At 52.7% G+C, this 12,027-nt stretch overlaps 1 protein-coding gene and 1 pseudogene across 1 annotated transcript; both read left to right on the top strand.

Moving 5' to 3' along the window:
* The first annotated feature begins 750 nt into the window (after nt 1–750).
* On the top strand, nt 751–3,360 carry LOC100090743 (annotated as a pseudogene).
* A 4,032-nt stretch (nt 3,361–7,392) lies between these two features.
* Nucleotides 7,393–10,320, top strand: LOC100090735 (lysozyme C I-like). The gene is made up of 4 exons (XM_029074114.2): nt 7,393–7,533; nt 7,796–7,957; nt 9,816–9,894; nt 10,095–10,320. Exons 1-4 carry the CDS (start codon nt 7,404–7,406, stop codon nt 10,147–10,149), a joined length of 426 nt encoding a protein of 141 aa, XP_028929947.1. The 5' UTR covers nt 7,393–7,403; the 3' UTR covers nt 10,150–10,320.
* The last annotated feature ends 1,707 nt before the right edge of the window (nt 10,321–12,027 follow it).

Below are 12,027 nucleotides of genomic sequence, written 5' to 3'. Positions count from 1 at the left end.
TGGCCTAGTGGATAGAGCACGGCCTTATGAGGCAGAAGTTCATGAGTTCTGATCCCGGCTCCTCCACTTGTCTTGCTCCTTGGGCAAGTCACTTCACTTCTCTGTGCCTCAGTTACCCCATTTGGAAAATGGGGATTGAGACTATGAGCCCCTTATGGGACAGTGACTGCATCCAACCTGATCAACTTGTATCCACCCCATTGCTTAGAACAGTGCTTGACACGTAGTAACAAATACCACAATTATTATTATTGTTATTCCTCCTAGAGGCAGTCATTGGCAGGTCATGAGCAAGCAGGCAGCTCAAGTAAGAGGGGCACAGCCTGCTCCCTGCCCCCTCTCTTTTGCCCACCCGACAGCAGGGGCGGCTCCTTGCCCCCATCACTCGGATTGACAGATTGAGGAGCTGCTGATGTGATTTTGGCAGGGGTATGTGGTGGAGCAGGGGAGACCCCTTGACTGGGCAGAGGCCGAGCCTCAGGGCCCAGACAACAAACAAAGACCTGGGGAGGCAGGAGTAAGCAAGCCGCTTCGAAGAGACAGGAACAGGCCAGAAGTGTGAGGGAGCTGGCACTGCTCGGGGTCCCTTCTGCTGTACATCCAGTCCCTTTTCTTCTTGCCCCCCAGGGTGAAGGGGGAGAGGGGTGGCTCTTGACAGCCTCCCTGAGATGCCCCATTGCGTGAGGCCTGGATAAAAGGAGGCAAGTCTGAGCTGAGCCTCCAACCCCGTCCTTCGATGCCACAGCCACGATGAAGCATCTGGTTCTGCTGTGCGTCTTGCTGTTCGCCTCTCAGGCCCAGTTCATCCAGAAAGGCGAGCTGTGCCAGAAGCTGAAAGCTGAGGGCATGGATGGCTTCCTAGGCATCACTCTGCCCAATTGTGAGTTTGCCCCCATCCTTTCCTGCTTCTCTGTTATTCAATCCTATTTATGGAGCGTTTTCTGTGTGCAAAGCACTGTACTAAGGGCTCTCAGCCTCCTCCTGCCGCCTCTGTTTCTTCCTCAACCTCCTCTCTCCCCTGTCTTCTTTCTTTACCCTTTCCTTACATCCTTCAATCTCTCTCTCTCTATTCTTCCTGACTCTGCCCTTGGAGGCAGGAATCCCCCTCGCCCTGACCCCTTTCTCCCCCATTGTCCTTAAGGGGTCTGTACTGCATACTATGAAAGTCGTTATAATACTTGAGCCATCAACCACAATAGAGACGGCAGCAGCGACTACGGGATTTACCAGATCAGCAGCCATTACTGGTGCCAGGAAAACAAATCCCGTAAAGCTAAAAATGACTGCAAAATCTCCTGTTCTAGTGAGTAGACCGTTTCCTGCTGGCCCTACCCCCTCCCACCCCGCCCTTCGGGCTGCCGGTGGGGTCAGACCCCCTGCCGGACTCTCCTCCTGCAATGTACTGTCCTCTCCCAAGCGCTTAGTACAGTGCTCTGCACACAGTCAGCACTCAATAAATACAACTGAATGAAAGTTAGGCTTTCAGCCCTGCAGCGGGTTTGTCTGTCTCTGCATCATTCCCAGGTCCTTCTGACTCCCAGGCCCATGCAATATACTCGGCAACAGTGCTTAAATGCTTATTGTGGGCAGAACACTGTATTGAGCTCTTGGGAGAGTACGATACAGCAGAATGGTTAGAAGGGTTCCCTACCCACAGTGAGCTTACAGTCTAGAGGGGGACAGAGACATGATATGAACAGATAATTGATAATTGTATTTGCTAAGCGCTTACTATGTGCCAGGCAGTATACTAAGGACTGGGATGGATATAAGCAAATCGAGTTGGACAGAGTCCCTGTCCCTCATAGAGCTCACAGCCTTAATCCCCATTTTACAGATGAGGGAACTGAAGCACAGAGAAGTTAGGTGACTTGTTCAAGGTCACACAGTAGACAAGTGGCGGAGCAGCGTTAGGACCTAGGTCCTTCTGATTCCCAGGCCCATGCTCTATCCACTAGGCCATGCTGCTTCTCTACTATATAATTTATAGATCTGTAAGTAAGTACTGTGGGGCTGAGGGGTGGGTGAATATCAAATGCCCACAGGTCACAGATCCAGGTGTGGGGAGGGTTGTTGCTATGCCCCGCTGACCCCACCCCCTTTCCTCACTCCCAAATCTGATCAGGGTGCAGGGGTGGGGGGGTGGGAGGGAGGAGTTGGGGAGTACAGGGATCTGGGCTGAACAAACAATGTGGCCTAGTGGGCTTGGGAGTCAAAAGGACCTGAGTTCTAATCCTAGCTCCGCCACATGTCTGCCACATTCATTCATTTATTCAGTTGTATTTATTGAGCGCTTACTGTGTGCAGAGCACAGTACTAAGCACTTGGAAAGTACAATTCAGCAATAAAGAGAGGCAATCCCTCCCACACCGGGCTTACAGTCTAGAAGCGGGGAGACAGACATCAAAACAAGTAAACAGGCATCAATATAAATAAATAGAATTATAGATATATACACATCAAAACAAGAAAATAGGCATTAATATAAATAAATAGAATTATAGATATGTACATACATACACAAGTACTGTGAGGCGGGGAGAGGGGGTGTAGAACAAAAGGAGCAAGTCAGAGTGATGCAGAGGGGATGGAGAGCTGAGGAAAAGGAAGGCTTACTTTGGGAAGACCTCTTGGATGAGATGAGCCTCAGTTACCTCATCTGTGAAATGGGGATGAGTGTGAGCCCCACATGGGACGAGACTGTGTCCAACCCGATTTGCTTGTATCAACCCCAGCACTGTGAGCCAGGGATCGATGGTGGGACAGGTAAGAATGAGGCACAGTGAGAAGGCTGGCACCAGAGGAGCGGAGTATGCGGGCTGGGCTGTAGAAGGAGAGAAGGGAGGTGAGGTAGGAGGGGGCAAGGTGATGGAGAGCTTTGAAGCCAATAGTGAGTTTGTACTATTGGTCTCTCCCAAGCACCTAATACAGTGCTCCGCACCCAGTAAGCACTCAATAAAGATGACTGACTGCCTCTCCCTGCCCCGCAGACCTCTTGAACCATAACATCATGGATGACTTAAGGTGTGTAAAGAAGATTGCAGCGGAAGCCAAAGGGTTGACACCGTGGTAAGACCCCCCCCATCTGCCCCCTCCCCCGCCTCCTCCTCCAGGCTCTCCCCCCCTTTCACCCTCGTGTCCCCGGCCCCTCCCCTGCCCCGCCGCATCCCTCCGTAGCCCAGCTTCTTCCCATTTCTGTCCGGACCCACAGGCCCAGGACTTGTTCCACTCGGTTGGCCCAACTGGGCCTGTCCCCTCCTCCCTCTCCCACGCTGATCCGGATCCTCCACTCCTCCCTCCTGCAGGGTGGCCTGGCAGAGTCACTGCCAGAGTCTCGATCTGAAACAGTTCAATTGCTAGGGACCCCCAGCCCTCAGCCTGGCCCGGCAGGGCCCGCTGTTCCCTGAGCTCAGCATCCCTCGACCGTAGACTCCCAGACCCCAGCACCGTCTCCCTGGATCACTCCTTTCTGCCTCAGCTCTGGTGGTGGGTCAGTTTCTGTCCTCAATAAAGATTTCTCCTTCTTCCTGGACCTCAGACCCGGTCATTGTGGAGCCCGGGAGGGGCTACCCTGGGCCCAGACTCCATGGTGATAAAGGCCTATTGCCCAGGACCAGGCCTGGACCAGGCCCGGCCCAGCCCCAGCCCAATGGAGTCCCAGAAAACATGGGGGGCGGCCCCGGGCCCATGTCAGCCAGGCCTGCGGCCACTGCTCAGACCTAGAAGAGCCTCTCAGAGACCAAAATTCATCCATTCGTTCAGGCATTCAATCATATTTAGAGTGCTTACCTTATACAAAGCACTGTACTAAGCGCTTGGGAGAGGACAATACAACAATAAAAAGACACATTCCCTTTCCACAATGTCCTGACAGTTTAGAGGAGGAAACAGACATTAATAGAAATGAATAAATGATGGATAAGGACATAAGTGCTGTGGGGCTGGGAGTGGGGATGAATCAAGGAAGCAAATCAGGACAATGCAGAAGGGTTTGGGGGAAGAGGAGAGGAGGGCTTAGTCAGGGAAGGTCCCTTGGTAATGCAGTCTCCTCAGAACGACGGGGGCTGGGAATGGTGGTCCCCCACCTTACCCCTTCCTCCTGCCCGTGGAGAGACACCCCCTCCTCACCGCCCCCTCCGGCTCATCCGTCCACCCCCACCCTCAACCCTGGCAATCTCAAATGGATAGACCCTGGGCCTGGGAGTCAGAATGTCATGGGTTCTAATCCTAGTTCTGCCATTTGTCTACTGTGTGGCCTTGGGCAAGTTGCTTCACTCTGGACCTCAGTTACCTCATCTGTAAAATGGGGATTGAGACTGTGGGCCTTGTGTGGGGCAGGGACTGTGTCCAACCCAATTACCTAGTATCTACCCCAGCGCTTGGTACAGTGGCTGGTACATAGTAAACACTTAACTAATGTCACAGTTCTTATTGTTATTATTCTGACACCAAGGCCCACGTTCTATCCCCACCCTTTAGGAACCTGCCACCAGGTGATTCTTTCATTCAACTGTATTTATTGAGCACTTACTGTGTGCAGAGCATTGGACCAAACGCTTGGGAGAGTACAATACCACAATAAACAAACATATTCCCTGCCCACAGTGAGCTTACAGTCTACAGTGAGGGAGACAGACATGAATACAAGGAATCATACTTGTCCCCGCTGCGAGATCTGCCCCCCAAGAGACACCTGCCAGTCACACCATCGGAAAACCCCACAGCCCTGCTTCGGGACAGCACAGGGAATGTCATTTTTAGGGACAAGTATTCCTTTATTGAATTCCCCCATCTCAAAACCTGTCCTCGGCTAAAGGTTGAATAAGATGCACTTTGGTTTTAATGCAGGCTCCGGGGAATAGTTGACTGTTAACATTACCTCGTGTCAGGAGAGAATACAGAGGAGAATGAGGGGGAGAGGGAAAGGGTGGGAGAGGGGGAGGGCTGCTCCTTCGCCAGCCCAAACGGTTATTGCTCACGCACCTTCTACCCTCCTTCCTTCACGACCCCTCCTCTCTTTGCACAGCGCCTCTCCCCTCTGAAGCCCCCTGACTTCCTCCTCCTCCCTCCCTCCCCCAGTAGAGAGGCAAATCTGTCAGTTTGGCTGAAGTGGGGAGAAGCAATGATATTTATTGAGCGCTTACAGTGTGCAGAGCACTAGACTAAGCACTTTGCAGAGGACAATAAACATACATTGTCTGTCAATCATATTTATTGAGCGCTTACCGTGTGCACAGCCCTGTAGTATGCACTTGACAGACTATAATACAATAAACAGACACTTTCCCTGCCCACAATGGGCTTAGAGTCTAGAGGGGAATTAATCCATCAATGGTATTTATTGAGTGCTTTTAGTGTGCTGAGCACTGTAGTAAGTGTTTAGGAAAGTCGGTAGGCATGATCCTTGCCCTCCAGGTGTTTACCCAACCCCTCTCCCGTCAGCCTCCTTTCCCAAAGACCACACCAGTGGTGCCAGTCAACTTCCCTGTGGCTATAATAATAAAATTTATGATACTTGTTCAGAGCTTACTATATGCCAAAGCACACTCTAAGCACTGGGGAAGCTACAAGTTAAACAGGTTGGGGACAGTCCCTGTTCCAAACTGGGCTCACAATCTTAATCCCCATTTTACAGATCCGAGATCCAAAGAAGTGAAGTGACCTTCCCAAGGTCACATAGCAGACATGTGGTGGACCAGAATTAGAACCCGGGTCCTTCTGACTCTCAGGCCTAGGCTCTATCTACTTAGCGATGCTGCCCCCACCCTGGGCCCCATGGGTCCTCAGGTGAACATGACAGGGCCCTGAAAAGGGGCCCCCATAGGCCCAAGTGCCACCCAGGGATCTGGAGCTGAGGCTCAGCATGAGGGAAAGCTGACAGGAGAGCAGCTCCTGGACCCCACAGGTCCTGCCCCCCGATTTCCGGCCCCAACAGGGCAAAGTGATGACACTAACCCAGAGTCCCCAGGGGGATGGGGAGGTGGGGGCCAGGAGAGGGGGGCGGGTGGGAGGCCATTAGGAGAGGTGATACTTTCATTCAATTGTATTTATTGAGCACTTACTGTGTGTAGAGCACTGGATTAAGCACTTGGGAGAGTACAATACCACAATAAACAGACACATTCCCTGCCCAAAACGAGATTACAGCCTACAGTGAGGGAGACATGAAAACAAATAAATAAAATGACAGATATGTACATAAGTGCTGTGGGACTGGGAGTGGGAAAGAGCAAAGGGAACAAGTCAGAGCGATGCAAAAGGGAGTGGGAGATGAAGTGGGGGGGGGGGCTTAGTCTGGGAAATCCTCTTGAAGGAGACGTGCCCTCAAAAAGACTTTGAAGCAGGAGAGAGCAATTGTCTGTCGGATTGGAGGAGGAAGGGTGTTCCAGGCCAGAGGCAGGATGTGGGCCAGGGGTCAGCAGTGAAACAGGTGAGATGAAGGCACAGTGAGAAGGTTAGCACTAGAGGAGCAAAGTGTGCAGGCTGGGTTGTAGAAGGAGACGGGGCTGAACCCGAGCTGGTGAGCTGCTGAGGAGCAAACCTTAACGTGGCATCTAGTGGGGATCACGGGGGGAGTGTGGCGTGGGAAACCATGGCCTAGGGAGGAAGGAGGGTCCTGGAGAAGCAGCATAGCTTAGTGGATAGAGCATGGGCCTGGGAGGCAGAAGGTCATGGGTTCTAATTCAGGATCCCCCACTTGCCTACTGTATGACCTCGAGCAAGTCACTTTACTTCTCTGTGGCTCAGTTACCTCATCTGGAAAATGGGTATTGATGTTGTGAGCTCCACATGGGACAGGGACTTGTCCAACCCGATTTGTTTGTATCCAACCCAGCACTTGCCTGGCGCATAGTAAACCCTTAACAAAATCCACAGTTATTATTATTATTATTGTTACTGCTGGGAGCTGGCAGGCCATTAGCAAGCAGTCAGTTCGGGTGAGAGGTTCACAGCCTGCTGCCCACCCCGCCCCCATTTTGCTTACCCTTGGGTGCAGGAATCTCCTGGCTTCCATCACTTTGATTGATCAATTGATTGAGGAACTGCTGACCTGGTATGGGCCAGGGCCAAGGTGTGGGGACTGTATGGTTGGAGCAGGGGTGACCCCTTGACTGAGGTGAGGCCAAGCTCAGGACCTGGATAATGAAGAAACATGCGGAGATGCATCCAGGAGGAAACAGGCAGCTTCCTGGAGGGCCCCAGGGCAGACAAGAACAGGCCTGATGGGTGAGGGAGCCGGGAACGCCCAGGGTCCTGGTTTCTGTCCACCCAGTCCTTCCACCCCTTGCCCTAGGGGGAGGCTTGTGCCAGCCTTCCTGAGATGCCCCATTGTGCGGGGCCTGGATAAAAGGAGGCAAGTCTGAGCTGAGCATCCAACCCCATCTTTCAACGCCAGAGCCACAATGAAGCACCTGGTTCTGCTGTGCATCCTGCTGGTCGCCTCTCAGGCCCGGTTTATTCAGAAAGGCGAGCTGTGCCAGAAGCTGAAAGCCCAGGGCATGAATGGCTACCTAGGCATCACTCTGCCCAATTGTGAGTTTGCCCCCTATCCTTTCCTGCTTCTCTGTTATTCAATCCTATTTATAGAGTGTTTTCTCTGTGCAAAGCACTGTACTAAAGGTTTTCAGCCTCCTCCTGCCGCCTCTGTTTCTTCCTCACCCTCCTCTCTCCCCTGTCTTCTTTCTTTACCCTTTCCTTACATCCTTCAATCTCTCTCTCTCTATTTTTCCTGACTCTGCCCTTGGAGGCAGGAATCCCCCTCGCCCTGACCCCTTTCTCCCCCATTGTCCTTCAGGGGTCTGTACTGCATATTATGAAAGTAGTTATAATACTCAAGCCATCAACCACAATAGAGACGGCAGCACCGACTACGGGATCTACCAGATCAACAGCCGTTACTGGTGTCAGGATGGTAAAACACCTGGAAGCAAGAACATTTGCAAGATCGCCTGTTCTAGTGAGTAGACCGTCTCCTGCTGACCCTACCCCCTGCTACCTCGCCTCTTGGTCTCCCCTCGGGCTGCTGGTGGGGCCAGTCCCCCTGCGGGACCCTCCTTCTTCAGTGTATTATCCTCTCCCAAGAGCTTAGTACAGTGCTCTGCACGCAGTAAGCACTCAATAAATTCGACTGAATGAAAGTTAGGCTTTCAGCCCTGCAGTGGGTTTGTCTGACACTGCATCATTCTTAGGTCCTTCTGACTCCCAGGCCCATGGTGTATCTATTAGACAACATCGCTTAAATGCTTACTGTGGACAGAACACTGTACTGAACTCTTGGGAGAGTACGATACAGTAGAGTTGGTTAGAAGGGTTTCCTAACCACAACGAGCTGACAGTCTAAAGGAGGAGAGAGACATAAACATCAATAAATCATTGATAATTGTATTTGTTAAATGCTTGCTATGTACCAGGCACTGTACTAAGCACTGGGAAGGAGATAAACAAATCAGGTTGGACAGAGCCCCTGTCCCACAATCTTAATCCCTATTTTACAGATGAGGGAACTGAGGCACACAGAAGTGAGGAGACTTGCTCAGGGTCACATAGTAGACAAGTGGCAGAGCTGGGATTAGAACCCAGGTCTTTCTGACTCCCAGGTCTGTGCTCTATCCAGTGGGCCATGCTACCTCTCTACTAAATAATTTATAGATCTGTATACAAGTGCTGAGGGGCTGAGGGTGGGGTGAATATCAAGTGACCCCAATTCACAGATCCAGGTGGGGGGAAGGTTGTTGCTTTGACCCCACCCACTTTCTGCACCCCCAAATCTGATCAGAGGTGGGGAGAGGAGTTGGGGAGGAGGAGGGATCAGGGAATCGGGCCTGGAGAAGCAGCGTGGCTTAGAGGATAGAGCCCAGGCCTGGGAGTCAGAGGGACGTGGATTCTAATTCCAACTCTGCTAAATGTCTGCTGTGTGACTTTGGGCAAGTCACTTCACTTCTCTGGGCCTCAGTTATCTCATCTGCAAAATGGGGATGAACATGAGCCCTATATGGGACAGGGACTGTGTCCAACCTGATTATTTTGTATCTACCTCAGCACTCAGAACACAGCTTGGCACATAGTAAGCACATAATAAGCAATATTATTATCATTCATTCATTCATTCATTCAATAGTATTTATTGAGCGCTTACTAAGTGCAGAGCACTGTACTAAGTGCTTGGAATGGACAAATCGGCAACAGATAGAGACAGTCCCTGCCCTTTGATGGGCTTACAGTCTAATCGGGGGAGACAGACTAGAACAATGGCAATAAATAGAATCGAGAGGAAGAACATGTCATTAAAACAATAGCAGATAAATAGAATCAAGGTGATGTACATCTCATTAACAAAATAAATAGGGTAATGAAGATATATACAGTTGAGCGGACGAATACAGTGCTGAGGGCATGGAGAGGAGGAGGAGCAGAGGGAAAGGGGGGAGAAAAGGGTTTAGCTACGGACAGGTGAAGGGGGGATAGAGGGAGCAGAGGGAGCAGAGGGAAGCTCAGTCTGGGAAGGCCTCTTGGAGGAGGTGAACTTTAAGTAGGGTTTTGAAGAGGGGAAGAGAATCGGTTTGGCGGAGGTGAGGAGGGAGGGCGCTCCGGGACCGCGGGAGGACGTGGCCCGGGGGTCGACGGCGGGATAGGCGAGACCGAGGGACGCTGAGGAGGTGGGCGGCAGAGGAGCGGAGCGTGCGGGGTGGGCGGTAGAAAGAGAGAAGGGAGGAGAGGTAGGAAGGGGCGAGGTGATGGAGAGCCTTGGGTTGAGTAGAGGTGCTCTGCACCCAGTAAGCGCTCAATAAAGATGCCTGCCTCTCCCTGCCCCGCAGAGCTCTTGGACAATAACATCACGGATGACTTAAAGTGCGCAAAGATAATCGCAACGGAAGCCAAAGGGTTGACACCCTGGTAAGACCCCCCCCCCGTGCCCCCTCCCCCCCCTCCCTCATTTCCCCGGCCCCTCCCCCGCCCCCGCCGCGCCCCTCCGCAGCCCAATTCCTGTCCGGACCCGCGGGCCCGGGTCTGGTTCCGCTCGGTTGGCCCAACTGGGCCTGTCCCCTCCTCCCTTCCCCACGCCGATCCGGATCCTCTCCTCTTCCCTCCTGCAGGGTGGCCTGGAAGAATCACTGTCGTAATCGCGATCTGTCACAGTTCAAGTGCTAAAGCCCCTCAGCCCTCGGCCCGGCCCGGAGGATCCCGCTGCTCCCCGGACTCAGCGATCCTCGACCGCAGACCCCCGAATCCCAGCCCCGGCTCCCTGCATGGCTCCCCTCGGCCTCTGTCTCCGTCTCTGTCCGTTTCTGTCCTCAATAAAGATTTCTGCTTCTGCCTGGACCTCAGGCCCGATCACTGTGTGTGGTGATGGGGTCGGCGAGGAGGGGGGTCGGGCCCCGCCGGGAGAGGCTACCCCGAGCCTGAACTCTGTGGGGATGAAGGCCAGTCTCCTCGGACCGGCACCGGACCACCTCTGGACCAACCCCAATCCAGCCCCGGCCCAGTGGGGTCCCAGAAAACTCGGGGAGCGGCCCCGGGCCCCTGTGGGTCGAGCCCAAGGCCTCTGCTCGGGGCGAAGAGACCAGAATTCACTCATTCATTCATAATAGTAATAATAATAATGGTGGTATTTGTTAAGCTATGTGCAAAGCACCGTTCTAAGCGCTGGGGGGGATACAAGGAGATCAGGTTGTCCCGTGTGGGGCTCACAGTTTTAATCCTCATTTTAATCCTCATTTCTCCGAGGCACGGAGAAATTAAGTGACTTGCCCACAGTCACACAGCTGGCAAGCGGTGGAGCCGGAATTAGAACCCATGACCTCTGACTCCCAAGCCCGGGCTCTTTCATTCATTCTTACTGTGTGCAGTAAGAATACTAAGCGCTTGGGAGAGGACAATACAACGATAAACAGACACGTTCCCTGCCCGCAACGAGCTGTCCGTCTAGAGGGGGAGACGGACATTAATAGAAATAAATAAATGAAGGATACGGACACACAGGCTGTGGGACTGGGAGGGGGCGGTTAGTAAGAATTTAACAAATACCATCAAGCGCTTAATAAATATCACAATTATTATTAAAAAGCCTCCAAAGGGGGCTCGGCCACAGTGATTCCCAGTGGCCAGTCTGAGGAATGAGAAAATCTTCCAGAGCTCCTTACAGGGCGCGCGCACAGACGCGGGCGCGCGCAAAAACAGGGGGCGCGCTCCTTCGCCAGGCGAAAGGGTTATTGCCCCTGCCTTATTCGTTCATTCACTCAACCGTATTTATTAAGTTTATATATTAAGTATCATCATCATTATTTTTATTATGATCTGTAAAATGGGGATTGAGACTGTGAGCCCCACGTGGGACAGCGACTGTGACTAACCCGATTTGCTCGTAACCATCCCAGCGCTTTGTACAGTGCCAGGTGCCTAGTAAGCACTTAACCAAAACCACAGTTGTCTATTATTCTTATAATTAGTGCTGGGAGCTGGCAGGCTTTGAGCAAGCAGGCAGCTCGGGTGAAGGCACATAGCCTGCTGCCCGCGCCCTCTCTTTTGCCCATCCTTGGGCGGGGTCCTGGCTTCCATCACTTTGACTGAGTGATTGATTGATTGAGGAGCTGTTGATCCGGTATGAACAAGGGTCAGGATGACCCCTTGATGGAGGGGAGGCCAAGCTCAGGGCCCGGACAACAAAGAAAGATCCGGTGCAGGAGGAAGGAGGCAGCGTCCTTGAAAGTCTTAGGAGGAGAGAACAGGCCCGTTGGGTTGAGGGAGTTGGCACCTCCCGGGATCCCTTCTCCCGTCCGGCGAGTCCCTCTGCCCGTTGCCAGGGGCGGGGGGGCCGGCAGCTTGTGCCAGCCTCCTTGAGACACCCCATTGTGCGAGGTCGGGATAAAAGGAGGAGAGTCTGAGCTGGGCCTTCGACGCCGCACCTACGTTGAATCGTCTGGTTCTGCTGTGCTTCCTGCTGTTCGCCTCTCGGGCCAATATCTTCAAGAAATGCAAGCTGTCCTGGACGCTCAAAGCCCACGACCTGGACGGCTACCTACCTAGGCA

Source organism: Ornithorhynchus anatinus, chromosome 10, assembly GCF_004115215.2.
Source record: "Ornithorhynchus anatinus isolate Pmale09 chromosome 10, mOrnAna1.pri.v4, whole genome shotgun sequence".
Lineage (NCBI taxonomy): Eukaryota > Metazoa > Chordata > Mammalia > Monotremata > Ornithorhynchidae > Ornithorhynchus > Ornithorhynchus anatinus.
This window is presented reverse-complemented; position numbering and strand designations above follow the sequence as displayed.

What these genes read in the sequence shown, in the direction of transcription:
- LOC100090735 (XM_029074114.2), top strand. Translation starts at nt 7,404, where the DNA reads ATGAAGCACCTGGTTCTGCTGTGCATCCTGCTGGTCGCCTCTCAGGCC. An exon ending in AGGCATCACTCTGCCCAATT is followed by an intron (nt 7,534 to 7,795) that starts GTGAGTTTGCCC and finishes ATTGTCCTTCAG; the next exon opens with GGGTCTGTACTGCATATTAT. An exon ending in TTGCAAGATCGCCTGTTCTA is followed by an intron (nt 7,958 to 9,815) that starts GTGAGTAGACCG and finishes CCTGCCCCGCAG; the next exon opens with AGCTCTTGGACAATAACATC.